The sequence below is a fragment of the Pituophis catenifer genome, unplaced genomic scaffold (assembly GCF_029215685.1).
Source record: "Pituophis catenifer annectens isolate HBS135680 unplaced genomic scaffold, rPitCat1.0.hap2 SCAF_18, whole genome shotgun sequence".
Taxonomy (NCBI): domain Eukaryota; kingdom Metazoa; phylum Chordata; class Lepidosauria; order Squamata; family Colubridae; genus Pituophis; species Pituophis catenifer.
Window position 1 is genome coordinate 2,391,031 of NW_027256898.1, and position 27,659 is coordinate 2,418,689.

General features: G+C 46.6%; 2 protein-coding genes across 3 annotated transcripts in view; both read right to left on the minus strand.

Annotated features, from left to right (window-relative positions):
• Positions 1-1,848: 1,848 nt before the first annotated feature.
• Positions 1,849-22,988, minus strand: LOC139325966 (probable glutamate receptor). Of its 2 annotated transcripts, XM_070956031.1 has the most exons (12): positions 22,862-22,988; positions 20,159-20,222; positions 18,315-18,412; positions 13,503-13,531; positions 12,099-12,161; positions 10,976-11,155; positions 9,659-9,885; positions 8,657-8,745; positions 6,829-7,046; positions 5,234-5,456; positions 4,199-4,446; positions 1,849-2,970 (listed from the first exon to the last, which is right to left on the minus strand). In XM_070956031.1, exons 3-12 carry the CDS (start codon positions 18,379-18,381, stop codon positions 2,875-2,877), a joined length of 1,440 nt encoding a protein of 479 aa, XP_070812132.1. In that variant the 5' UTR covers positions 18,382-18,412; positions 20,159-20,222; positions 22,862-22,988; the 3' UTR covers positions 1,849-2,874. The 2 variants fall into 2 exon arrangements, with proteins under 2 accessions (XP_070812132.1, XP_070812131.1); XM_070956030.1 differs by lacking the exons at positions 20,159-20,222; positions 22,862-22,988 and adding an exon at positions 19,157-19,314.
• A 2,596-nt stretch (positions 22,989-25,584) lies between these two features.
• Positions 25,585-27,659, minus strand: part of PLCH2 (phospholipase C eta 2) — a 178,879-nt gene continuing 176,804 nt past the window's right edge. The window contains exon 22 of the mRNA XM_070955968.1: positions 25,585-27,264. Coding sequence (XP_070812069.1) covers positions 25,649-27,264 — 1,616 coding nt within the window. The 3' untranslated portion in view covers positions 25,585-25,648. The remainder of the gene's footprint in view (positions 27,265-27,659) is intronic.

Below are 27,659 nucleotides of genomic sequence, written 5' to 3' on the forward strand. Positions count from 1 at the left end.
TGCTTTTTTTCACCCCAGGGTTTTTGTGTGTGTGTGTGAGATGCTTGTATTGAAATGTCCTGAAAAGCTTTTTTTAAATCTTATCTATATATCATATATATATACCCTGTTTTCCCCCCAAATAAGACCTCCCCTGATAATAAGCCCAATCGGGCTTTTGAAGCGCGTGGCAATAAGGCCAAGCACTTATTTCAGGGTTCAAAAAAAATAAGAAAGACAGGGTCTTATTTATGGGGAAACACGGTACATACTGGTAATTTATATTTTAGCTTAAATTTGAATATATATACACATACACACATATGCAAAAAACTTAAGAAGACGGATATACACACACATATATATAAAAATGTATAAGCTGCAGTTCCAAAATCAAGCACCGGAGGGCAGACTTTCCTTTATTTTTTTCCTGTGTGGATGCAGTTCCTAAATTAACCATTTGATGGCAGATTTTTAAATGTGTATTATCTATATATTGGGATGGCAGACCATTCCCAAAGCTTGAATCTGCACTTCCCAAATTCACCACTGGAGGGCAGGTTTTTGAATGTGTATAATACACAAACTGCATTACTAAAATTAGCCACTGGAGGGCAGTCTTTTCTTATCTATTATCTCTCACCTAAACTCTCATCTATATTATCCATCCATCCATCCAGATCTCATATCACCTATCATCTATATTTATTATCTATCTCTCACCTAGCATCTATATCTATCTATCTATCTATCTATCTATCGTCTAATCTATTATCTATCCCTATCCATCCATATCTATCTATCCATCTCATATCACCTATCACCTATATCTATGATTCTATCTCTCACCTAGCATATCTATCTATCTATCTATCTATCTATCTATCTATCTATCTATCTATCTATCTATCATCTATCTATCGTCTAATCTATTATCTATCCCTATCCATCCATATCTCTATCCATCTCATATCACCTATCACCTATATCTATGATTCTATCTCTCACCTAGCATATCTATCTATCTATCTATCTATCTATCTATCTATCTATCTATCTATCTATCGTCTAATCTATTATCTATCCCTATCCATCCATATCTATCCATCTCATATCACCTATCACCTATATCTATGATCCTATCTCTCACCTAGCATATCTATCTATCTATCTATCTATCTATCTATCTATCTATCTATCTATCTATCAATCACCTATCATCTAATCTATTATCTATCCCTATCCATCCATATCTATCCATCCATTTTATATCACCTATCTCTATTATCTATCTCTCACCTAGCATCTAATCTATCTCTCATCTATCTCTATCCATCCATCTATCCCCCCATATCTGCCTGCCTACCTACCTTACCTCTATGTACCTCCTTAATGGCTAAGCCGTACTTCACCATAGAGTTTTGAGGACCAGAGTTGGAAGCCTTCCTGGTTCGCACCCGAGTCCCAGGGAGAGTGACTTTTAACCTCCCAAGGATGCTGGTGCCTTCCTAGTCTACTATCAGTTAGAAAAAGAACACGAGAGTTACTCACTTCTCGGGTGGGAAAGTTGGCTTGGGAGGACATCCATCTCAGAGTCACTCTTCTCCGGCCCTGCCCTGTTTTGGGTGCGGGCGATGAATTAAAAAAAGGCAGAAGAGTCGATTCTCTTCCAAAGCCCCAAAACGCCCGTTCCAGATCAACCTACTCACATCCCTTAATGGCTTTCTCGCCGGACCGTCATAAACCAGGCTGCTCTGCGACTATGGCCGTCACAACAGATGAGCTTTCCACGGTCCAAAATGCCCCCCCCTCCAGTGAAGAAGTTGGCGAGTGGCAGGTATTAAAAAAAATTAAGACCATTTTGTCACAACATTCTTTTATTTAGTCGTGTAACTCCTAGACGCCCCCACTGATCCAGTGCTGTTGCTTGCAAAGTGTCGTCTTTTCGCTGTCCTACCTTGCAGGGAGGGCTTTTTTTTTCCCCATCCGGGAGACGTTCCATTCGCCCTGGGAGAATTGTATGGATCTTTCCTTGAACTTTGAAAAAAAAAAATGAGACCCGCTTCCTTTTGCAATGTGTGTGTGTGTGGGGGGGGCAGCCATTTTTAAGGGGAGGGGGTCATGTCATCTTCCAACCTCCCCCCCCCCGGAATCTCTATCCCCTTTTAGGTCTTCTGCTGTTAGCGAAGGACCCCTTTTAGGAGGCGTGTATGTAAATTTATGCTAATTTATTAAAATCTCAGGCCAAAAGTATCTCCCCTCACAAATTTAGCAAGTTTTTACATTTTTTTTCCCCGACTGTCGAGAAATTTCATCTAGAAAAGTCGCCATTCCCATCTCGGGCACACCGCCTCTCCACATTTGTTTTTTTCTGAGGCTCTTGAGGACTAGAAACCTATCCTTGCGGATCACAAAGCTCAAGTTTTGACTCTCGGTGGGCGCTCCCTTCTTCTCTCAATCCCTACGGACTGAGACCCTCCCTGCCTTCTCTTTACGTGGGACGGCGAGCCGCGCCAGCCCCCTCCACCCCCCCCCCGGACAAAACCGGTCGGTTAGATTATTAGATAATGTTAAAAGATGCCAAAACCGGGGTTAGCTGACAATCCGGTTGTCTTAACGAGAAAAAAAAAGGGGGCTCTAGGATTTTTTTTTTTTTCCTTAGCAGCGAGAAACTACGCTAGTTTGTTTTTTTTGTCGTCTTTTTTTTTTTTTTTTCCCAGATGTGGCCCCAAAAAACTCTAAGTATTATAAAAAAAAAAATGATTACTGGGGGGGAGAAAAAAAAACCAGAATGCATAGGAGGAAAAGGGGGGGAAGGGAAAGAAAGGAAAAAGACGGGAGGAGGAAAAAAAAAATATATATAGTTCGTTGAAAATTTGGCCGCCCTGTTTCTTCTCACGCCTTGGATTTTTCTGCGTTTTCCTGCCTCTTGTTTTCTCGTGCCTGGAACCGCTGGCTCAGCTCCGCGGTGAAGACGGAACAGCAAGATCTCTGAGGTCGACAAAAGAGGGGGGGGGAAAGGAGGTTATAAAGGGACAGGATCGGAGGTCCTTCTGCAGCGGGACGGCAAAGCCCATCGAATAAATTTGATTGGCATTGGGGAGGGCCAGTCTAGAGAAAAGAATGACATGGGGGACGGGACATGACAGCGGTCTTCCAGGATTTGAGGGGCTGCCCCAAAGAAGAGTGGGGAGGGGGGGGTTCCACCTCTTCTCCAAAGCACCAGAAGGCAGGAGGAGAAAGAATGGATGGAAAGGAATTCAGGAGAGAAGCAATCGGGAATTAAGGAGGAGCCTCCTCATTAGGATAACAGTTAGCCAGTGGAACCTCTTGCCACCAGATGTTGCGGGTGCTCCCATCAGCGGAGGTTTTTAAGAAGAGGCTGGACAGCCACATGTCTGAAATGGTCTAGGGTCTTCAGCTTGAGCAGGGGGCTGGACTAGAAGATCTCCAAAGTCCCTTCCGGCTCTATTCTGATTGATTGAAACAGTCTAGGGTCTCCTAATTGAGTAGGGGGTTGGACTAGAGACCTCCAAGGTCTCTTTTCCAGCTCTATTCTGATTGATTGATTGAAAAAAAAACAAACCACTGACTGCAAAATGCCCATTTACAACAGCTGTTGTAGCTTACAACAGTTACAGCTTACAACAGTTACAGTTTTGGTGCTGCCCATTAACAGCTTACAACATTTACAGCTTACAAATGCTGCCCATTTACAGCTTGCAACATTTACAGCTTTGGTGCTGCCCATTTATAGCTTACAAGAGTTCGTTTAGTGGCCGTTCCAAGTTACAACGGCACTGGGGGAAAAAATGACCTAGGACCGTTTTTCACACCTGCGACCATCGCAAGATCCCCATGGTCATGTGATCAAACGCTTGGCAACTGGCATCTACTTATGACAGTTGAAGTGTCCTGGGAGGGGGGGGGGGAGGGTCACATTATCCGCATTTGTGACCTTCTGACAAGCCAAGTCGACGGGGAAGCCAGATTCACTTCACAACCACGTTTAACAACTGGGGAGAGAAAGGTCGTATAACGGAGCCAAATTCACGTAACTGCCTCGCTTAGGGATAGAAATGTTGAGCTCAATTGCGGTCGTAAGATGAGGACTACCTGTGCGTTATTCAAGTGCTCGGATTCGGGCGTTCTCCATCACGATTCCCCCCCCCCCCAATCTGTGTGTGTGCTAGCATGGGAGAAACGGAAGCCAGCTCACCTTCTCGTGTTGGGCCGTGCGACGGCTTCGCTTGGACAGCTCGAGCACGGCCACCAGCATTCCGGAGACGAGACCCAGCGCCAGGAAGAGGAAAATCCCCCTCAGAGTTTGGGGCTTCAGAGGACTCCATTTGTCGTGGTCTTCGTGAGAACAGCTGCTCTCCCACCATTTGTTGCGGAGATAGTCCAGCTCTCCGGATTCGCCGAGTCTCAGGATGGCCACGGAAAGTTTGTTGGTCCAGGGGGATCCTAAAGAGAGAGAAAGGGAACAATTTAACGGACCCGGGGAATGGCACAGAGGCAACACAGGTAGTTGGCAGTTCAAACCGCCCCTTGATTGCTCCAAATTTCCCCAAACGTTCCCACGTTGCTGGCAAGTCCCAGAGCAAAGTGATGACACACACAGGCGTACAAACCTCAAGCAGCCTCTGGCTGCAAAATAGTCCAGCCCAATGCTGTGAGCTGCAAAGCAAGAAATCCAGCAGGGCAAGTCGAGGAGTCCAGGAATCAAAGGAGCCAAGGCCATTATAATCCAGAAATCCAGAAAGAGTGCGAGGAACCCAGGCAAGTTCAAAGGTCAACACTCCCTGAATTCAGCGTTTGTTCCCCTCCCCACAGCGTCTCCTTAAGTCTCAGTCCCCAAATGTGCCTTGTGAAGAGGGGTTGGGCACTCTCCTCCCAAGTAGCTGGGTTAGTCTACGCTGTTCTCGCCTTCTCTCCACTCTCCGTGCTCGGGGATCAGGAGGGGTTGGTCCTTGCTCATCGCCATTCACTACTTAGCCTCCCTTAGACATCCTGCCCCCCCTTCCTCCCTGCCTACAAGCCATCCCAATCCTGACTGGCCCTATACTCCTCCCCATTTTCCTCCGAAGCCAACGAAGCTGCCCCCTCGATCTCTGTCGGCTCCACCCGTCGTAAAAGTTTCCAAGGTTGAGAAACGCTGATCTAGGATGATCTATTTTAACATCGATTGCTCAACCAGGGGGTGTTATTTAAGGGGGCAACTCCCCCCCCCCCCACCACTCACTCTCTTTACCTTTTGGGGTCGCGATGCCAAAACCTCGGGGGCCCAGAACTTCCGGAGACCGGATTAAGTTGCAATGCCTGGCCACGGCGAGATCTTGCGAAATGGATTCTCCGATGAAGGCGTAATTGGAATCCAGCACTCGCTGAATGGCTTCCTGGTAACTCTTGGACAGAGCGGATTCCTTTTTGACCATGGATTCGTAAACCAGCTGCTGGACTGGGCTCTTGGAATTCTGTGGGCACAAGCAGAGGGGCTGAAGCTTGGTCTCCTGGCGGGACGAAGGTCCAGTTTTAGGCATGTAAAGGCAGGCATTTCTCTCTCTATGATCTATATCTGTCTGTCTGTCTGTCTGTCTATATCTCTCATCCATCCATCTCATCTCTCTCTCTATCCATCCATCCATCCATCCATTGACCATCATCTCTCTATAATCTATATCTATCTGTCTGTCTATCATCTCTATCATCCATCCATCCATCCATTTTTCTATCTATCTGTCTGTCTGTCTGTCTGTCCGTCCATCATCTCTCTCTATAATATCTATCTATCTATCTATCTATCTATCTATCTATCTATCTATCTATCTATCTATCTATCTCTATCTATCTATCTATCTATCTATCTATCTATCTATCTATCTATCTATCTATCTATCTATCTATCTATCTATCATCTATCTATCTAATCTATCTACTCTATCTATCTATCTATCATCTATCTACCTACCTACCTACCTAGCTAGCTAGCTAACTATCTCTCTTCCATCCATCTCTCATCTCTATCTCCCACCTATCCATCCATCCATCCATCCATCATCTCTCTAATCTATATCTATCTGTCTTGTCTGTCTATCTATATCTCTCATCCATCCATCTCTCATCTCTCTATCTCCCATCCCTCCCTCCCTCCCTCCCTCCCTCATCTCTCTCTATAATATATATGTATGTGTATCTATCTATCTATCTATCTATCTATCTATCTATCTATCTATCTATCTATCTATCTATCTATCTATCTCCCATTCATCCATCCATCCATCCATCATCTCTCTCTCTCTAATCAATCTCTCTCTCTCTCTCTCTCTCCCATCCATCCATCCATCCATCCATCCATCCATCCATCCATCCATCATCTCTCTCTCTCTCTCAAGAGCCCTGGTGGAACCTTTTCCACACCAATCCTACCGTGTTGTCACCGGGGGTGGTGGGGTGGTGGTGGAAGGTGAGTGTGGGGGGGGTTATCATTTTTTGTTTTTTAATGTTTTTTTTAAAAATTCTGTACTGTGTTTTTTATTGTTTTGTAAGCCTCCTAGACTGGCTGAGAGCTAGTAGGCGGCTACATAAATTTTCTAACTAAATAAACCACGAGTGATTTAATCTGCCCCCCCCCCCCCCGGCAGCTCAATTCCCTGGGAGCGATTGCGCTGGCTGGGGAATTCTGGGCCGCTCAGCGCCAGAGAAAGCTGCTTTTGGCTTTGTGACAAATCCCGAGACGGTGAAAGAAACCCACGTTTCCTTTAGGCGCTAAAGAGGATCTGTGCGAATCCGGCGGCCAAACGAGGAGATCCCACTTCCGGGCACGTGTGTGGATCCAACTGGGCTCACCTTGAAATATTGGAGCGTGGAGGAGCCTTCCATGGTCCCGAATTCCAGCTGCCTTTGTTTGACCAGGTCTTCGAAGTTCTGGATGGAGATGTGGTCGGCGGCCGACTCCAAAACGAAGCTGAAGCCGGCGATGTAGGCCGCCAGCACCACGATGCCAAACAGCCACCAAATGGCAGAGATGACCCGTACGGAAAGGGACCTGGGCTGAGGAATGGTGCCTGCGCGGGAAAAAAGGAGAAAAGGAAGAGAGGAATTTGGTTGTCTGGAAAAAATAAATAAATATCAAGATGGCTGAGACGTTAGGAACTAACTTTCAGGCTGCAAAGATAAAAGGCTGAGAGGTGGGTTGTTTTCTTGCCGACGTTTCGTGACCAGACTAGGTAACGTCATCAGTGCTAGGTGTCAGCGTTGCAACGCTGGCATAGAGAGAGAGCAGAGGAGAGCGAAAGATAAACTCTGAAACTTTTGCGTGCTAAATCCCTTTGAAGCCCGGTTGTCGTGGAAATGAGGGGAGGGGGCACATTCCTGGGAAATGACGAGGAAAAGAAGTCTGAAGAATGACTTGGAAGACAGCCAATGAGAAGCAGAGTTTTGGGGGATCGGAAAGGGAGGGATTGGGGGGCAAAAGGTCAGTCTTGTCCGCGCGGAGTCATGATCCGGTGGCTGAGCTCAATTAAAGAAAGATTTCCTTAAAGATTGGCAGTTTGGAAATTCATTTAATTTTGAGATAGCACCGCAGTCTGACACTAGGAGGAGGAGAGGGGGGAGGAAGAGGAGGAAGAGGAGGAGGAGGAGGAGGACTCTGGGGTCCTTGGTGCTCTCTGAGCTTCATCAGGGCTACTGAAGACGTTACCTAGATTGGGTCACGAAACGTCGGCAAGAAAAAAAAACGAGCTCAGGGAGCACCAAGGATCCCACAGTTGTCCTCCTCCTCCTCTTCCCCATAAACCCCACTCCCTTCTAGCACTGATGATGTACCCTAGTTGGCTCATGAGACGTCGGCAAGGAAACATGCGAGCTCAGAGAGCACCATGGATCCCACAGTTCTCCTCCTCCTCTTCTTCCTCATAAACCCCACCCCTTTCTGGAAAAAAGGCCTAAGTTAGTTCCCCCCCCAGTGCTGTTGTAACATGGAACGGTCACTAAATGAATTCTTGTTAAGTCAAGGACTACTTTTTTGCGACTTTTTCCCAAAACTGCACCCTATGTTTTCTTTCTCCCATCCCATCAACAACCCCCCCAAGATCTCACTCAACTAGCAGGGCTTAAAAGATTCCCACAAGAGTCGCAGCTTGCTTCCCCCCCCACCTTCCTGTGATCTCCTGGTGGTCTCCTTTCCCAAGTCCGAAGTGTTTGCCAGCCGAGCTTCCATTCTGAGCAGTACGGTAGTTTGCCAGGGAACTTATCTGTAGTAGAGATAAGACTGGTCTTGTGACTACTGCGCATGTCTACATTCTTTCTTTCTTTTCTAACTTCCAGATTTTCCTGTGTCCGTCTGTGTGATAAGACTGCCAGTAAGATGTAGTTAGCTAGTTTTTTTTACTTTTATAATAAAATGTTTCTTAGAGTATATACTCCGGGTTTTCTTTCTTTGAGAGTATACACCATGGAAAACAAGATCCATTCACCCCTAATTAATTACAGTTTCCCCAGGGGGGGAACGAGGCTGATTCACGCTTTGACACGAAGCAGATCGAAACCCTGGTTAGTTGTTTTTTTTTTTTGGAGATCAGCCGAAGCTGGCTAGCAGCTGCCTTCGATTTGGGCCAAAAAAAGGAGCGATAATTCAGATCTTGCCGAGTCACAGCTTTCAATTTTTAGAGCCTACCTTGCAGGGTGAGCGCTCCGGCACTGAACCAGAGGCTGTTCAGGAAGGTGAAGTCGTTCTCTTGGCCATTCCATTCCGAAGGGCTCATTCTATGAAGAAGCAAAGCAAAAGACCTTCGCGCTTTCTGTTGGAGGCCGGGGAGATAGGGGATAGGGATATCTGGGGTCCCCCAAGCTGAGCCCTTTGCACATGCTCAGGAAAACAGTTTAAACCGAGGCACAAACAACCCAAGACATGGGGAACTCAGCGCCATTGCCTTGCCAGGCTTAAGAAAGTGATTTTTTTCCCTTTTCTGCGGTTTATTTATTTTTTTAAAATTCAATTTTATCCTATTGTATTTATCTATATATATTAAAATTACTGTTATTTTCATTGCAGTTTCATTTTAAGACAACCTGTTTTATTCCAGTTTCATTTCAAATTGTTATTTTATCCAATTCCATTTTAAATGGTGTTTTTTTGGGTTTTTTTAAACCAGGTTTTAGTCGTAATAATTTGCGTCTGGAGCTCTGCACTTTTGATACGGCCCGAGGGCTAATCAATAAAGCAAACTTAACTATTTCATGTCACGTTCTACAAATCCCACAGCCCCGGGATTTCCTGGTGGCGTCCCGTCCCAAACGGTTCCGGCCATTTCCGGCCTCCAGAGGGCCTCCGGAGGGGTGGGGAAGGCTGTTTTAACCCTCCCCAGCTCCAAGAAAGCTTCTGGTGCCTGGGGAGGGCGAACAATGGGCCTACGGGGGGAGTCGCATGCGCGTGGGGGTGGGACGCATCGAATTATGGGTCTTTTTTTGGCACGCGACGGCAAAAAGGTTAGCCAACACTACTCTATTCTATTGTCATTCTCCCACGAATTCGATCGCATTTCTGGGTCCCGCCTGCCCTTCAAATTAAGCAAAGGAATCACCTGGTTCCTGGCCAGTACTGGGGGCGGGGGAGGGGGGGCGGCCTTTGAAATCACCTCTTTTTCAACCAAGAGGGAGGCGGGTAATGGTTACTGACCTTCCAGCCAAGAAGAGACACAGACTGGAGAGCAGGTAAGCCAGGAGGATGCCGCCCCAGGTCTCCTTGGTGAAAGGGGTCAGGAAGTGGAAGAGGGAAGGTTCCTCCAGGGCTGCTTCCTTCTCAAGCAGGATGCCGATGCCGGTGTGCAGGAATGGCTGGGTGAAGTCCACCGCGTCTTCTCTGACCGACGTGATGGTCAAGGGAGCTACGGCCAGGTCAGCCTCCTGAGAGAAGAAGAAGGGAGGATGGGGTTGAGGGGGTGGGGGCATCCCAGGAGTTCGATCCTAGGTAGAGGCAGAAATTTCTCTCTCTCTCTGGGCACAATGAGAATATATCTGCTGGGGAAAAAAAACTCCGCTCTGGTGACAAGAAAGGCATCCGGCCAGTAAACACTCGGCTTCATTCAGTTGCCCAGATTCCACCCCGCAAGGGATTACGGGGTCATTAAAAGAAAAAAAGATAGAAGGGAGAGGAAGGAAGAAGGCCTTGGCAGAAGAAGGGAAGGAGTGAAGTCTAGAAGCCGAAAGGGGGATGAAACGTTTGTGAGGTCCAGAATTGCAAGATAACACTCAGAAGTGACTCAGGGAGGACACCTCCCTGATTCACAGGAGCGAAAGGAGGGGAGGAAGATTTGCAAGACTTTGGGGGTTACAGGTAGTCCTCCACTTACAACCATTTGTTTAGTGACTGTTCAAAGTTACGATGGCACTGGAAAAAAGGGACTTGGGACCCTTTTTTCACACTTACGACCGGTGCAGCAGCCCCGTAGTCATGTGATTCACATTCACAAGCTTGGCAACTGACTCGCAGCATCCTGGGGGGGATCACGTGATCCCCTTCGGCGACCTTCCGACCAGCCAAGTCAATTGGGGGAAGCCCGATTCGCTTAACGACCAGGGTTATTTCCTAACTTAACGTCTGGCAGCGATTCACTTAACAACCACGGTCGTAAAAACGGGTCAGAACTCACTTAACAAATGTCTCCCCCAGCGACGCACATCACTTTGTAGTGGGGTCCCGTTGTGACTTCGAACGGTCACTAAACGAACCCTTGTTCAGCCGAGGTCTGCCTCTATTTTTTTTTTTCTTCCCCTTGGCGATACAAGGTCTCCCACAGCCCAGGAATCCTGGCTATCTATATATTAGCTCAGGATTCTGGTTAATATAATGGCTATCGATCTTAACTATGTCGGTTGGGAACTTTCATTGCCAAATTGGTTGTGCGAAGGTCACGTACTTTTGACACCTGTGTGTTTGTGTGTGTGTGTGTCAATCTCCCCGTTTGACGAGCCCCCCCTTCCAGAAAAACCTTACCTTCCTCACGACTTCTCCGATCATGCCCGACCAGTTCCCGTTGGACCCGAGAATTCCGTATTTCCCATCCTTCACAATGCTGACTTTGTACTTGAAATGAAGCATTTCCGACAGCTTTTCCAACAGGTCGATGCAGTAGCCTTCTAACTCGGGACCCCCGGCCATCACGTAAGGGTCTTCCTGGGGTGGGGGTGGGGTGGGGTGGGGGTCAAAGCAAGGGAAATTTCACTGCATTAAAAGTAAAAGTTCCCCCCTCCTTTTTTTTCCCCAAACAATCGGTCCCATGGTCCAATCAAGGGGCTGTCTGGTTGCCTGGTAACGTTGTTCCTCCTCTCTTCATCCACCTAAAAGAACGACCTTGGGTCTCAGGGGAATCTATTTTTGCTTTGGCTACAAAACCCCAGCTATCTCTATTCCACCCTCCCTATCCCTCATCGCCATTGTGGCAACGCTGAAGCCTCCATGATGACCTCAGTCAGGACAGCTTCAGTGTTGACACAGCCCTTTCCATCGCCCGGGTGCGGAAAGTGACACCCCATCCCGGCCTCCCCCACTTCGTGGATTTTATGAATATTTCTGAACTTCCCTTCTACGTCAAATTTCGGAGCCACCAAAAGTGTCCGAAAAGATGGGAGAAACCCCAATAATCAGAAGACCGTCTCCTTCAGTTGCAACCAGACAGCGGCTTAAGCTGAGGGCCTCTTATTTCAATACAGGTAGTCCTTGACGTTCAACAGTTCACTTAGTGACTGTTGGAAGTTATGACACCACTGAAAAAAGTGAATCAGGAACGTTTTTTGTGCCGAGGGCCCCGGCAGCCCTCCGCGTAGTTGTGTGAGTTACATTCGGACGCTGGACAATGGACTCGTATTTACGACGGTTGCAGTGTCTCTTTTTGCAACCATCTGACCAGTGAAATCAAGAAGGACCGTGTGTGTGTGTGTGTGTGTGACCAACTTAACAGCCGGTGGTGAAAGAGGTCATAAAAACGGGGCAAAATTCACTTAAGAAATGTCTCGCTTAGCGATGGAAATTGGGACGTCCGTTGTGGTCGTAAGTCGAGGCTTGCGTGTATATGAATATCGTAACCCCAACTCCAGGGACAGCCAACACCCTTCCTTACCAGAATAGTTGTCACGGAGATCATTGGTACATCTTTGCCCCCTGCCCCGAGAGAGACACTGTTCTGCGGACGAAAACATTTCAGAAAATTAGCGGCGTATTAAAAAAAAGGAAAGACAATAGAACACAGTGCAGTATGACTAAGAGTTGTGTTGGCATTAGCAATAAAATTGAAACCTTATATGTTGGGTGACCTACAAACGGTTCTATTTTCGGGATGTGTTTTCCCTACAGAACTCTTGTGCGAAGGACAGAGGTTTCCAGGGAATTTATTTCCAGCTGCGCGCTTAACGGCTCAGGAAAGCACCTGGTCTCACCTCTGACCTCAAGCCTGGAGTGTTCCAATTCCAGAAAATGTCCTTTCACCCCTCGATTGACCTAGATTACAATCCCCAAAATTACAATCTTTTCTTGAGCCTCCGGGAGGGCAAAAACGGCCTCCCCAGGCTCCGGAGGCCCTCCAGAGGCTGGAAAAGGGCCTGTTTTCGGACTTCCGGAACTTCTGGGAGATCCATTTTTTGCCCTCCCAGAGCCTCTGCGCATGCCCTGCACTTATTTCGCATCCAAAACGAGCCACATGGAGACTGAGAGGGGCGGGCGGGCCCAGCCAGTCCTTGAGACTACCGGTTCGGCAAACCAGATGTAAAATTAGCATCCGGCTCACCCGAACCGGTCTGAACCGGCTGGATCCCACCCCTGGTTGGAAGGGACCTTGGAGGTCTTCTAGTCCAGCCCCCTTCTCAAGCAAGAAACCTTATATAATTTCAGACAAATCGTTCGCCGGTCAATTGCTTAATAACCAGAGATTAGCCCATATCCGGCTTAAACGCCGCAGAGTCCTACTAAGAGTTACAGTTCTGTCAATTCAATATTTGGAGATTTATGATTTTTCTCGTTTCTAGAAACCGGCTGGGAAAAGCTGAAATATTTACGTATATCCTTTTTATTAATTTCTTCCATTTCTACAGCTGCCCAACTCAGCCGAGTCACTCTATGCGTGACGTCTTGCGAGGGTTTGATAAAACCGTTCGTTCTTAATTCTCCCTGAGTAATTTGTGTTTTCAGGGGTGCACGTGTGTGTGTGTGTATGTGTGTGTGTGTGTGTGTGTACACCGATTGTGGAAGCAGATGTGTCTTTTTTTCCCCACCCATCAGAAGATATAGGCTGTGTCAGTACGTTGAGGAAAATGCAGGGGTGAAATTCAGCAGGTTCTGGCGAACTGGTAGCGGAAATTTTGAGTAGTTCGGAGAACCAGCAAATACCACCTCTGATTGGCCCCAGAAGTGAGGTGGCAATGGGGATTTTGCAGTATCCTTCCCTTGCCACGTCCACCAAGCCAACCATATCCACCAAGCCGGTAGTAAAAAAAATTTGAGTTCCACCACTTGAAAAATGGATACCGACCTTTTGGCTGAAATCCCCTTCAGTGGCGTCTGAAAAATACAGGAAGGAAGGAAAAATTATTATTTTGCTATAAACAGCTGCAGTTTTACACTTTTTCCTTTTTAACCGCTGAAAAACTACAAAACAGACACGTTTTCGTCCATAAATTGCCTTGGAGATAGCTGAATTGCCTCTGTACCCTGTCGCATTCAGCAGCAAATAATCAAAAATTGACAGATTTTTTTTAAAAACCTACATATATATACAATAGGTAATCTTCGACTTACTGCCACAATCGAGTCCAAAATTTCCGTCGTTAAGCAAGATGTTTTTAAAAGGAATCCCCCCCCTTTTTTTACAATCTTTCTTGGCACAGTTATTAAGCAAAGCACTGCTTAGTAACCGGCTCATATTTATGACGGTCGCCGGGTCACGCGATTCCATTTTGAGACCTCCTGACGAGCCAGGTTGACGGGGAAACTGGATTCGCTTTACGACGGTGTGGCTACCTTAACCACTGCAGTGATTCGCTCAACGACGGTGGTGAGAAAGGTTGTAAAAATGGGACAACATTCACTGAACGGCTGCCTCGCTTAGCAACACAAATCTGGGGCTCGTGCCCACACCCAGAGTTCAATGCCCCCTGACCTGCCCCCCCACGCATGTACGTGTGACCCCTTTTTTCACTTTTGTCACGCGATGGCAAAAAGGTTACTGGTGGGCCCGGTAGGCCCGTTTTTTCGCCCTCCCCAGGCCCTAGAGGCTTCCCTGGAGCCTGGGGAGGGCAAAAACAGCCTCCCCATTCCCCCAGGGGCCCTCCAGAGGCTGGAAACGGCCCATTTACCGACTTCCAGTGGGCCCAGAAGGTCCGAAAATCAGCTGGCCGGCACGCACATGCGTGCTAGAGCTGAGCTAGGGCAATGCTCGCGTTCCCACAGATATGGCTACGGGTGCCACCTGTGGCACGCGTGCCATAGGTTCGCCCTCATGGCCGTAGACGTTGGTTCGTCCTTCACTGATCTGTCCTTCACCCTAGAAGTCGGTTCGTCCTTCAGTGGTGGGATCCTACTGGTTTAACAACCGGTTCGGTGATTGCACGCTTCGGGAGCTACCGATTCGCCCGAACCGGTCTGAACCGAACTGGTAGAATCTCACCCCCGACTGAACTGTCCTACCACCCTAGACGTTGGGGGACATCACCGCACCCAAATGGCCTTGAAATTTTGCAGGTTTCTGCTTGGCTGGGACTCTTGACAATCAACGTCCGTCTTTTAGTCCAGGAAAATCAAAGGTTGTGGAGAGCGGAACGTTCCAGAACTTCAGCCAGTGGAATTTTTTTTTTTTTTTTCTCTCTGGCTTTTAAGAAATGTCCATCCATTTTGCCGCTGCTGTCTGGAGCCGAACTCTTGAATTATCCGGCTATAAAGGGCTTTCCTCCCCCTCTCCAGCCCGGTTGCAGCTCTCCATGGGAGCTGGAGACCAGTCCAAAGACGGCCCTTGTCTTCTTTTCAACAGCCGCTGTTCGAGCCAGCAGGACTCCCCTTGGCCTCCTTTTGGAAGGCCCTGTGCTGGACCGGTGGAAGGAAACAAGGGGGCCCATTGAAGATTTTGGCACCTTCAACAGCCAGCCTGGGACAGGAATTGTAAAAGATGCCTCCGAGGGCCATTGGGGGGGGGAAAAAAATAAATAAAAGACCAGCTCTTGAAAAAAGGGCCATAAATAATCAGCAACGGTAAGGGCCCCCGGGAGTTCTCCACGGGAGCAATTGTTTGGCACCCGAATCTGGCATTTATTTCGAGCTCTTAAGGAGCGCTGGGAAGAAACAGGGCCCAAAAGGCTGAAAAATAAGCACTGGGAAAAACAAAATAAGAATACTGATTTTTGCAACCTGTATCTATACAGGTATTCCTCGGCTTAGGACCGCAATGGAGCCGCAATGGAGCAAGGCAGTTGTTAAGTGAGTTTTGCTTCATTTTACGCCCTTTTTTGCCACGTTCGTTAAGGGAGTCACTCCGGCTGTTAAGTTAGTCACAAGTCGCTAAGTGAATCTGGCTTCCCCCCCACCTTGACTTTGCTTGTCAGAAGGTCGCAAAACGGGATCACGTGATGCCCCCAGGACACTGCGACGGTCATAAATGTGAATCAGTTGCCGAGAGTCTGAATTTTTGATCACGGGACCAGGGGGAGGCTGCAACGGTCATAAGTGTGAAACATGGTCGTAAGTCACTTTTTTTCAGGGGCTGTTGTAACTTCGAAACAGTCATTAAACAAGCAGTTGTTAAGACAAGGGCTCTCTGTATTATTATTATTATAATACCTAACTGGATGGGCAATATCCTTTTCACTCGCTTTGAATCCTGAAATCATTGGGTGATGCCACATATTTAAAAATTATTATTATTATTAATAATAATAATAAGTTAATAAAACAAACATAAAACAAACATAAATATACTCTTTACTTGATATGGGTGGGTAGGTAGGTAGGTAGTGGGTGGGAAGGAGGGAAGGTAGGTGGGTGGGTGGGAGGGAAGGAAGAAGGATGAGAATGGGAAAAGGAAAGGAAGGAAGGAAGGAAGGAGAGAACAGGAAAATGGAGGAAAGAAGGAAGAGAAGGAAAACAGGAAGGAAGGAAGATGAGAAGAGGAAAATGGAGGAAAGAAGGAAGAGAAGAGAAACAGGAAGGAAGGAAGATGAGAACAGGAAAATGGAGGAAAGGAAAAGAAAGAAACAGGAAGGAAGGAAGGAAAAATGAAAGAGAAGGGAGGGGGAGAGGAAGGAAGACCGAGGACAGGAAAATGAAGGAAAGAAGGAAGAGAAAGAAAACAGGAAGGAAGGAAGACGAGAAGAGGAAAATGGAGGAAAGAAGGAAGAGAAGGGAAACAGTAAGGAAGGAAGGAAGGAAGATGAGAACAGGAAAATGGAGGAAAGGAAAAGAAAGAAACAGGAAGGAAGGAAGGAAAAATGAAAGAGAAGGGAGGGGGAGAGGAAGGAAGACTGAGAACAGGAAAATGAAGGAAAGAAGGAAGAGAAAGAAAACAGGAAGGAAGACGAGAAGAGGAAAATGGAGGAAAGAAGGAAGAGAAGGGAAACAGTAAGGAAGGAAGGAAGGAAGGAAGATGAGAACAGGAAAATGGAGGAAAGGAAAAGAAAGAAACAGGAAGGAAGGAAGGAAAAATGAAAGAGAAGGGAGGGGGAGAGGAAGGAAGACCGAGGACAGGAAAATGGAGGAAAGAAGGAAGAGAAAGAAAACAGGAAGGAAGGAAGGAAGATGAGAAGAGGAAAATGGAGGAAAGAAGGAAAAGAAAGAAAACAGGAAGGAAGGAAGGAAAAATGAAAGAGAAGGGAGGGGGAGAGGAAGGATGGAAGGATAGAAGAGAGGTAGAGGTAGAAGAGGAAGGGAGGGAGGGAGGAAGAGAGAAGGGATAAGGAAGAAAGAAAAAAGGATGGATGGAAGGAAGGAAGGAAGATGAGAACAGGAAAAAGGAGGAAAGAAGGAAGAAAGGAGAAAGAGAAACAGGAAGGAAGGAAGGAAGGAAGGAAGGAAGGAAGGAAGGAAGGAAGGAAGAAAGAAAGGAACCTTTGACAGACCTAAGTGACCAGGGGAAAAACATGGCTTAAATCTAGAATAAGACCAAGTGATTTGGGCAAACACTTCCCTGATCCTTGGCAAAGTACCCTCAAATAGGAAAGTTGCTTGTTTCCCCATTTTGGGACTAAATGGCCTGGAACAAAACTTTTCAGGTTCTCGTTGAAGCCCACTCTGAGAGGTGGAGAAGAAAGGCCCCTGGAGAACAAGGGGAAGTTAAGCTAAAGGCGAGCCTTAGCTGACATCAAACCCAAAGAATTTGGGTTTATTCGTGTTTGCTCACATTCAAGCTGCTGCAGAAAGCGGATTATTTTTGGATTTTTTTTTTTTTGCTCGAACCAACACAAAACGCTCGACGAGAAAAAAAATTCTCTGCCAGCGAATTGAAACCTGCTCTTAAATTGAAATAATTAAAAATAATCCTAAACCAAAACTCCGCCATTCGTGAGACCAAAAATCCCTTCGTTCAAATATTTTCAAACCGTATTATTATCTCTTTTGCGGATTTCCACCCCGTTTTTTTGAGCGCCTCAAAAAAAAAGAAATGCATCTTCTAAAGTTTTTGCAGAGACGGGAAAAGATTGGAAGCGTTTATCTCGCCGAGCCCGGGGAGAGCTCAGATTTGGGGGTTACTTAATAGACGGATGAGGTTTTGACACCTGTTAGAAATGGATCTAAGGAGAAGACAATCGATTTAATTAATTTAATTAAGCCGTTAAGATTAATTAATTAATTAATTAAATTAAGTTAAATTAATTTAATTAAAACGTTAAGCCATTATTTCTTTTTCACAAAGTCGACGTCTTTTTTAAAAATAAATGAACGGATACCTTTGTTATCTGTGAATGGGGGTGTTTACTTCTTTATTTAATAATAATAACAGTAACGGAGTTGGGAGGGACCTTGGAGGTCAACTAGTCCAACCCTGTGATCACGCAGGAGATCCGGACTAGGGATTCGAACCACCGAACTGACAACCTTTTGGATCGACAAGCTCAGCGTCTTAGCCACTTGAGCTACCCAGTCAGGCAATTTAAGGCGTTTTAAGATTTATTCAAGACGTAGGAAGTGTTCCCTTCTTTCTACATTAACCTGAAAATATAACACGCAGGTCGTGGCCTTAAAAATACTTTTCCAAATATTGAGAATAATTCGAGGAAGGGGGATGTGGGACTCTAGCGTTGTGCGAAGGGGGATAAAATTCAGGGTTTTTTTCCCCCCCTTTTCTTTCTTTCTTTCTCACCTGTCCATTTAGGTTGTCCGAGCAAAAGGAACGTAGCACAAAAAATGAAGCCGAAAGCTTTACCCATCACGGGGCAGGATTTTCTAGCGGAGGGAACTCTGTGGAGAGAAAATAAAATAAAATAAATCACACGATTAATTAAGAGGATTAAGAGGACACTGATTTGTTCGATGCAATTTGAGCGGTTGCAGACGTCCTGTGATAGAAACCATGCCTGTTTCTTAGAAAGCTAGGATTAAAGGGAGCTGGTTCGAATTTCGACCTCTCCCTGAAGTGCTACATTTCTGCACGAAGGGGAATTTTAAGCCAAGGTTCGGAGTAAATTTGTCGGGCAGCAAAATCGAATCTTCGAGCGATGGGGTAGCCTAGCTTGACTGCATACAATGATTTATTTTATTTTTTTAAAAAATTATGTTAGAGGGTGGAATTGTGGATGGAGAATTGATTGAACACAAGGATGAAGGCAACAATGGATGTGAACTGGGGGCTTCGGGAGGAAGCGAAATCTCGAGTTTAAGAGGGGAGGGATTTTTAATTTCGTGCGGAAATCTGCGCATCCAAGCTGTCGACGTGACGAGAAGGAAGGGAAGGGCAGAGAAATAAATTCTTGCAATAACTGGGATCTGAATATTACATTTTGGAAACCTGAGTCGAGGCCACAGTCTGTGTACAAAAGCAGGAAATTGTAGTTAAACTTTTGAAAATAATAATAAAAAAAAACTTCTTTCCGGCTGAACAGTTTTGTAAAAACTCCAAAATCATCGTTATCCAGCGGGACGTTAAGCGGAAAAGACTTTAAACTGCATTTAAGATGTTTTTTTTTAAAAAAAGAAGCGAATTACACTTGTTGCACCATTCCTCGTTCCTAAGATAGCAGCTGATCTGAATGGATCTGAAAACGAATAATTTTCCTTTCCTTCACTTCCTTTCTTTCTCCCTTTCCTTCCTTCCCTTCACTTCTTTCTCCTTCCTTCTCTTCCCTCTCCCTTTCCTTTCTTCCCTTCCCTTCTTTCTCCTTCCTTTCCTTCTCCCTTTCCTTTCTTCCCTTCCCTTCCTTCCCTTCTTCCTTCCCTTCCCTTCTCTTCTTTCTCCTTCCTTTCCTTTCCTTTCTTCCCTTCCCTTCTTACTTCCCTTCCTTTCCTTCACTTTTCTCCTTCCTTCCCTTCCTTTCCTTTCTTCCCTTCCCTTCCCTTACTTCCCTTCCCTTCCTTTCCTTTCCTTCCCTCCCCTTCTTTCTTCTTCCTTTCCTTCCTTTCCTTTCTTCCCTTCTTACTTCCCTTCCTTTCCTTCACTTCTTTCTCCTTCCTTCCCTTCCTTTCCTTTCTTCCCTTCCCTTCCCTTCCCTTCTTTCTCCTTCCTTTCCTTCTCCCTTTCCTTTCCTTTCTTTTCTTGTTTTTTTTTTTTTTTGAACTAACTAAACACCCAAAGCAAAGACAGAAACAAACGATTGGCTATCCTTTTTCCTTTGCTTTTGGAATTCCTTTAATTAAAAAAAAAAGAAAGATAAATATATATCAGGAAAACGGGACGATTTCAGCAAAAAAAAAAAAAAAAACCTCGCCGTTTACAACTTCTCTTTTGCCCTGTCCCTGGAAATTTTTTTGCTAGTGACCTTGATGCAAACTTTTTTTTGCTCGGAGCCAAAAAATGGAAAAGAAATTCTAGCCCCCTGAAGTTTTATTCGATCGCGCTTCCCTGTCCCTTCCCAGGCGGGGTATTTTTTGGGGGGAGGATGTGGGGAAACGGACCTTGGAAAGTGCATTGCAAAAATGGTGCAAAGGTGGAAGGAGAGAAGGTTTTTCCAGGAGAAGAGAGAGAGAGAGAGGAGAAAAGGTCTTTCTTACCGTTGGTGGCACCTTCAGCCGAGGGAGGAGAGCTCTTGATCTGCAGCCGGCTGGCGCTGATGAGCTGCTTTGGAGAAAAATGACTGCATCAATCAGCCTCACGGTCCAATTTGGGAGAGGAGGAGTTGGGGTGGGGGTGGGGGTGGGGGGAAGGCCGGGGAAATTTCAAGAGGGGAAGTATTGTTCCCCCGTTCTCCGCTGGAAGGAGGTAGCGGTGCGTTCTCCTCTGCCGAAGCGGATGAAAATGTTGGGCGCCCTTCCCGTAACGGGAATAACAAGAGATGGAAGGGGGGCCTCGGAGGTCTTCGAGTCTGACCCCACCCCTTTGCTCAAGGCAGGAGACCCTATACCATTTCTTTCTTTCATTCATTCATTCATTCATTCATTCATTCATTCATTCATTCATTCATTCAATCAGAATAGAGTTGGAAGGGGCCTCGGACCCCTACTCAAACCGGAGACCCTAGACCAGTGATGGCTAACTTTTTTGCCATCACATGCCAGAAGGGGGGGGGGCGCAGGGGGGTCGCGCGCGTGCATGCCCACACCCATAATTCTATGTGAAAACGGACCGTTTTCAGCCTCCGGAGGGCTTCCTGGGGGGTGGGGAAGGCTGTTTTCGCCCTCCCCAGACTCCTAGAGAGGCTCTGGAGGCTGGGGACAGCAAAAAAAACTGGCCTTCTGATCCCACCGGAAGTTGGCAAACGGGCCGTTTCTGGCCAATGGGGGGCCTCTGGGGGATGGGTGACATCTTCGAATCTCGCCGTTTGAGAAAGTTGCACAACATTCTCAAGAGACTCTTCCCATCCTGCTTACAATCTTTTTGGACTGTTGCTTTCCAGCAAAAGATACAGAAGAATTAAAACTCGGACCACACGTCTTCTGAATAGTTTTTATCCCAGAGCTATAATTGCACTCAGCAATGAAGTAAAGGGCCACCATCAGTGAGCTGTTGGACAGCATGACTTGGTCTGTTGTGTGGATGTTTGGGTGGTTTAGGGGTGGGGGATTTGTGGTGGGTGGGTGGGGATTGTTATGTGTGTTGGGTTTTCGGCTTCGTGCTTCTAGGAGCAATGTGTGTGATTGCAGCTGTTTCTTCCTTTTAACTGCCAGTGGGGGTGTGAACTGCCAGTGGGGGTGGGGGCAGTTAAAAGGAAGAAACAGCTGCGATCACACACATTGCTCCTAGAAGCACGAAGCCGAAAACACCAGTCTGAAGATGACGAATGAGACTTCGTTGAAACGTCGCCAAGACACTTCCAATTTTACGTGGGAGAAAACCCGAATAACCAAAGATCTACATACAAACACCCGCGAAAACCTCAGAAAACAAATATATATATATATATATAATATGTTATACTGTGCATACCTGTACAATGACAATAAAATTATTTATTTATTAATTTATTATTCATTTTATTTATTAAGTCTCCGTGACCAAAAAAAAAAAAAAAAAGAAAGAAAAAAAGACAAATTCCCTTGAAAATGCGTAAACTCAGGGTGGGCAGGGGTCAAATTTAAAGGCACGTACAAGAGGTAAATTTCGAGAGGGAAGAGGGAATAATCGAGAATCGAGGCCTTCTTTCTGTCTTTATGTACGGGACAAAAAACAACAACAACAACAACAACAATACACCCACACACACTCACACTTTGCGGAGAAGAGAGAAAAAAAAATCCTTTCAGCGTGATGTTAAATGGTGAGCTGGTGCCTGGGGAATATTAATGAGAGAAGCTTTATGGCAGGGACAATGCTGGATGAGACATCATACATTTTTTGCAGTTGGCAAGAGTCTGCCAAGACTTCAAGGACATTGGAGGGTTGTGGCAGAAGTGGACGCGATTTTCGAGTTCAGGAACAGAGGGGTTTTTTTGGGGGGGTGGGTGGGTGGGTGGGGAGAGGGTGGAAAAAAAGCCAAAAAGGGAAGAATTCCAAAGAAACCAATCGGCAAGGTGAGTTGGAGCCCAGAGCAAAACTTTCCATTTTGATCCTGAAGCTCATTTGGATTCCAAGTGAGCAAAGCTACTACAGTGGTGGCCAAAATTGTGGGGAACCTTTTGGGAAAAGTTGTATTTTTGAGATTTGATGGCTAATTACACCGCTTTTTTTTTTTTTTTTTTTGGAGTTTCAAGAGCCTGGGTGGCGCAGCAGACTACAGTGCTGTTAAGTAGCACCAGCTGCCTGCAATTACTGCGAGTTCAAATCTCACCAGGCTCAAGGTTGACTCAGCCTTCCATTCTTCCGAGGTAGGTAAAATGAGGACCCGGATTGTGGGGGCAATAAGCTGACTTTGTATATAAAAAAAGAACACCCGAAAGCCCTACTAAGCAGGTATATACAAAAGTATGAAGGTTATTGCTTAACGCATTGTAAGCCGCCCTGAGTCTCCGGAGAAGGGCAGCATATAAATTGAACCAATAAATAAATAAATAAATAATCCTATTCCATGCCTAGGAAGAGCCCAGACCTTAACCCCATGGAGCCGACTAAAGAAATTGTTAGTCGGAAGCGACTCGGCGATAAAACCCAGTTAATAGAAGCCATCATTCAATCCGAGGGAGGACGTTTTCCCCCTCCCAGACCTCTGGTGATCTTAATCACTTGAGGTCCTCCCAACCTACTCTTGTCATTCTCTTCCTACCTGCCCTTCCCTCCTTGCAACAATTCAATTTGACGTAGATTAATACGTTAGTACTTACCAGCGTCCGCTGATTGAATTAGGAGGTGACAGGATGCAGCAGGAAACAGCCGTAGATGGAAACGCACTCTTCGTGGAACTGGATGGAAGGGAGAAGATAAGTCAAGAAGTCTTGGTTCTTGTCAACCATCAGCTTTCTCCAAAGTGGGACTGTCTTCCAGGCCACGATCTCGTCTCTGGTGGTGCTCCTTGGAGGTGCTCCTTGGATGAGCTTCTCCTTCTCCTTCTTCTTCTTCCTTTAGACTCCTGACCTGAACTCAAGTTGAATAGAAGGTAACCAGAGAAGATACTCAACCTCAAAAGAACTCAGGTCTACTGTGTTTCCCCGAAAATAAGACCGGGTCTTATATTAATTTTTGCTCCAAAAGACGCATTAGGGCTTATTTTCTGGTTAGGTCTTATTTTTGGGAGGAAATACGGTACTAAATGCACCCATTTGGCTGACAATCTTAACTGGGGCTTATTTTGAGGAGTAGGGCTTATATTACGAGCATCCTGAAAAAAATCATGCTAGGACTTATTTTCCGGTTGGGTCTTATTTTCGGGGAAACAGGGTATGTGCCCCTTATATACGTCACTTAGACATGACGTTCTACAGAAGCCATCAATCCACGCAGCTTAACGTCATCAAACGTTACCACCAGCTGGTCTCTTAAACTAAGATGCTTTAATGGAAAATAAACCCGGGTTTATTCTGAAAGCAAACCTCAGTTACGCAGAGTGTGAGTACTCACAGAGTAATTCTGAGTACAGCACCCAATAGAAGGGCCATGTTTTCCCACCTCTGATTTAGAAGACAGACAAGCAGTAGGAATATTAAAACCATAAACTTCTGATATTTGCTTGGAACTGCGGACAAAGCACCCCAAGGCAGGTAGGTTAAATAATCTTTATTTTTTGGAGTTGCGTCAAGTGGTTTTACAAATAAGATTTTAAATTATTTGCAGTTTAGAAAGAGGACAACCAACCAAACGACGACAAATAAAATCCGTCCCTCGGCCTATTTCGTACTCTCCGACCACACGTTAACAAGAGCTAAAAAATAAAATTCAATTTATACGATCTCTTAATATAATCTCTTGATTTTTTAAATCTTATTTTTTGGAGGGGAAAAAAAATTGGGATTAATTATAATACATTAATTAGGCAAGGGGGAGTCAAGCAAACAAGGTTGAAGGAGGAGTTTAATCTCCGGTTTAACTCCGAGCAGAGTTCATTGGTTTCTAATGTTCTTTTAAAGCATCGATTTTATTTAAAAAAATATAAGTGCAAAATAGACAAGCAATAAACATCCAGAAAGGTATTTCCGGAGGGGTGGGGGGGAACCATCTTTGGTGATTATGAACTAAGAACGAAGAATCTCACTGGTTATTCTTGCTGCCGCAACCTTCACCCACCCCTTAGTCAAACTTTCGAAGGAGACGTTGGACTCGCAAGCATCAAAACAACAACGGTTTATTTTAGGAAAAAACGGAGTACCAAAATGCATCCGTTTAGAGAAACGCACACAGGAACGCATGCAAATTTTTGTGCAAACTTGTTTTTTTTTTTTTTAAATAATAATAATAATAATAATAATCTGAAAATGGTGGGGGAAAGAAACTTTGGTTTCTAAAAGGGAGAAATTTGTCCCTTATTCCCTAGCTGCTTTCCGCTGTTCCTGGCTGTCCCACTAGGTAACTGATTACCTAGATTTGTTTCTCCTAAAAAAATGAAACGGAAGTGATAGTGCAGATGGTAGAAGGGAAGGGAGGGAGAATCATCAGGTTAGAATTGGGGCCTTGGAGGACTTCTACTCTAACCCCTTGCCCAAGGCAGATCTTATGATCCAGCTGAGTAAATTTGCATTATTCCAGGAGGAATATTACCAATAACCTCTGTAGGTCTCTTTGGTTGTTCTTAGGAACTCCAGATTACTTGAGGAATCCAACTTGACCCATCCAAATTGTTTAAGATGAGATATCTGAAAAGATGTGGAGACTCTAGAAAGAGGGCAGGGAAGAGCCACAAAGATGATTAGGGGGCTGGGGGATAAAACATATAAACAGTTGCTGGAATTGGATATGTCTAGTTTAATGAAAAGAAGGACTAGGGGAGACATGATAGCAATGTTCCGATATCTCAGGGGCTGCCCCAAAGAAGAGGGAGTCAAGCTACTCTCCAAAGCCCCTGAGGGCAGGAGAAGCAGCAACGGATGGAAACTAATCAAGGAGAGAAGCAACTTAGAACTAAGGGGGAACTTCCTAGTGGTGAGGGCAATTAACGAGTGGAACAGCCTGCCACCAGAAGTTGGTGGAAGAGGAAGAGGAGGAGGAGGAGGAAGGAGGAGGAGGAGAAAGGAGGAAGGAGGAGGAAGGCGGAGGAGGAAGAGGAGGACGACGAAGGAGGAGGAGGAGAAAGGAGGAGGAAGGAGGAAGGAGGAGGAAGAGGAGGACGATGAAGGAGGAGGAAGAGGAGGAGGAGGAGGAAGAATGTGGAGTCCTTGGTACTCTCTGAGCTTGGTGATTTTCTTTCAGATGTTTCATTACCCAACGAGGTAACATCATCAGTACTAGAAAAGAGTGGGGTTTATGGAAAGGAGGAAGAGGAGGAGTGTCCTCCCTCATTGAACGAGGGTTTTCTGCACTAGGCATATATATATATATATATATATATATATATATATATATATATATATATATATATATATATATATATATAATTTTAAAGAAAACCAGGGAAAGGGGGACTGTTGGGTTTTGCTCCGACAGCAATGTAAACATCGATTCTGGTTCAGCCCTTCCCACCGTCAGAGTTTGAAGGTAAAGACGACGTCGGTGTCGGGGTTCGAGCCCGTCGGGTCCGAGTAAGGCCCCCCCGGAAAACAGCAGGCTCCTTCGGGGATGCCCCGCTCTTCGATGGGACTCCCCTTGTTCAAGGCCAAACTTTTGAGCTTCTGCCTTTCTTGAGCTTGCCTGGCTCGGTTGGCGATGTACCTCACCCTGCTTTGACTCCGAGAAGAAGACCTTCGGAGCAGGATGGTCTCTTCCTCTTCTTCTTCTTCTTCCTCCTCTTTTTCCTCCTCAGCCTTGGGAGGTTCCAGACAAGTGGGGGAAGTGATGTCGTTCTCCTGCTGGAAGAAGGTGAGTTTTTTCAGGCGCTCGGTCAACCCGTCCGGACATCTTCCCGAAGTCTTGAAGGCTCCGCGATGGTGCTGGACCCCCCTCGCCGAACGGGTGGCGAAACTTCGGCGGATGCTCCGGTACTTGCTCTCCGAAGTGGACGTGATGTCGTCCGAGGTGAGGTCTCCGAGGCTTTTGGACTTCATGGGGTTGGGATCGAGGTTCTTCTGCTCTTCGGACTTGAGGCACGGCCGCTTGAGGCTCTCCACGTACAAGCGGTTCCAGGTGTGCCTCCTGGAGACCGAGGAGAAGCCGAGCGGTCTCGGGCGCAAGTCGTCTTCCACGGGTTGATCCAACCTCAAGTTGGGGTTGGATTTGCTCTTGGTCACCGTGGGGGCTTCGCGTCCAGAGGCAGCGTTCGCGGACCAGGGCCTGACGATTCTTCTCTGGGGGACGACGACATCCGAAGTCTTATGAGCACCAAGGTCGGGCAGGCTCTTCCGGGCAAGGTTGGGCAAGGAGAGGTCTATGACGGTATCATTGGAAGACATGCTGGAAGAAGAGGACATGCTGTCTCTGTGGGTGCTGAAATCAAGCTTGCTCCAGATCCGGTCGTGGACCGTGGCGTCCCAATAAACCTCCGGCGCAGGAGAACAGTTGTCAGGATGCTTCGGAGAGACTCCGTGGTCACACCGTTGGTATCCTTCATCCTTCGGTCTCCTCACAACGGTCGGTGGCACGGGGACTGCGACAGTTCCTTTGGGAGTTGTGCGGAGTGGAGTCGGCGTGGTGCTGCTGTTGTCCCTTTCGCATTGGTTTGGTGGTCCAACTCTGTTCTTCTCATCGCTTGTCATCTTTTGAACCAACCCGTCTGTCTTCTTCTGGCTATTTCCAGCCAGGGGGAGCCCACAATTGTCCGACGTGTGGTTTTGCTGCCCTTGAGAATGGAGAAGACCTCCGTGGCAAGGAGCTCTTGTCCACCCTTCTCCTTCTTCGGTGCTTCCCATCCCTTCTTCCTCTTCCGAGACGCTGGGAGCAAGAAGCATCTTCTCCGAACCCGCGTGGTGCTGCCAACGAGAAGTTCTCTCGAGATGCCCAGGGTGGTGGTCGCGTCCATCTGGAACGGCTTCCTGGAAAAGACGAGGCGCGGAGTCTTCTTTGGGGTCGCTGGCGGGGCAGACGGGCAGAAGGGAGCAGGAACTGCGGGAAGGCTGGTTCTCGTTGGCGACGAAGGGCTCTTCGTGGATGGTCTGCAGGCTGCATAAGGAAGGGGCCGACCGGTGCATGGAGAATTGGTGGACATCTGGAGGAGGAAGAAGGAGAAGAAATCCATGAATGAGGGAACGCCCAAGAAGTTCTCAAAGAAGATCGCTAGCACAGCAGTAGTGGGTTTCAATTTAGTTTGCTACCAGTTCGCTCGTCCGACGCTTCTGCGCAGAAGCCCCCGGGAGGGTTGCCGGAGCATCCTGCCGCCACCGTTACCGCTACCTGATCCGGGGCGAACCGGTAGCAACGCACTACTGTTGCACACCCTTGTTGTCCCATGTTTTGAGTTACGAGTTGAAAAGGGTGTCCTGCTTTAAGGCGTACTTGCCAAACCCAACCATCTCAATAGGTAAAAGCAGTCGTGCCCGGCTCTTATCTTGGCACACACAAAGGGGCAACGGGCCAATTCTCCCACCGCATCCCACCTGCTCT

Coding starts and splice junctions, on each gene's coding strand:
- LOC139325966 (XM_070956030.1), bottom strand. Junction 4,447..5,233: donor TGGCATCGCGACCCCAAAAG/GTAAAGAGAGTG, acceptor CTCTCTCTTTAG/GATCCCCCTGGACCAACAAA. Junction 2,971..4,198: donor GCACGGCCCAACACGAGAAG/GTGAGCTGGCTT, acceptor TGTCGACCTCAG/AGATCTTGCTGTTCCGTCTT.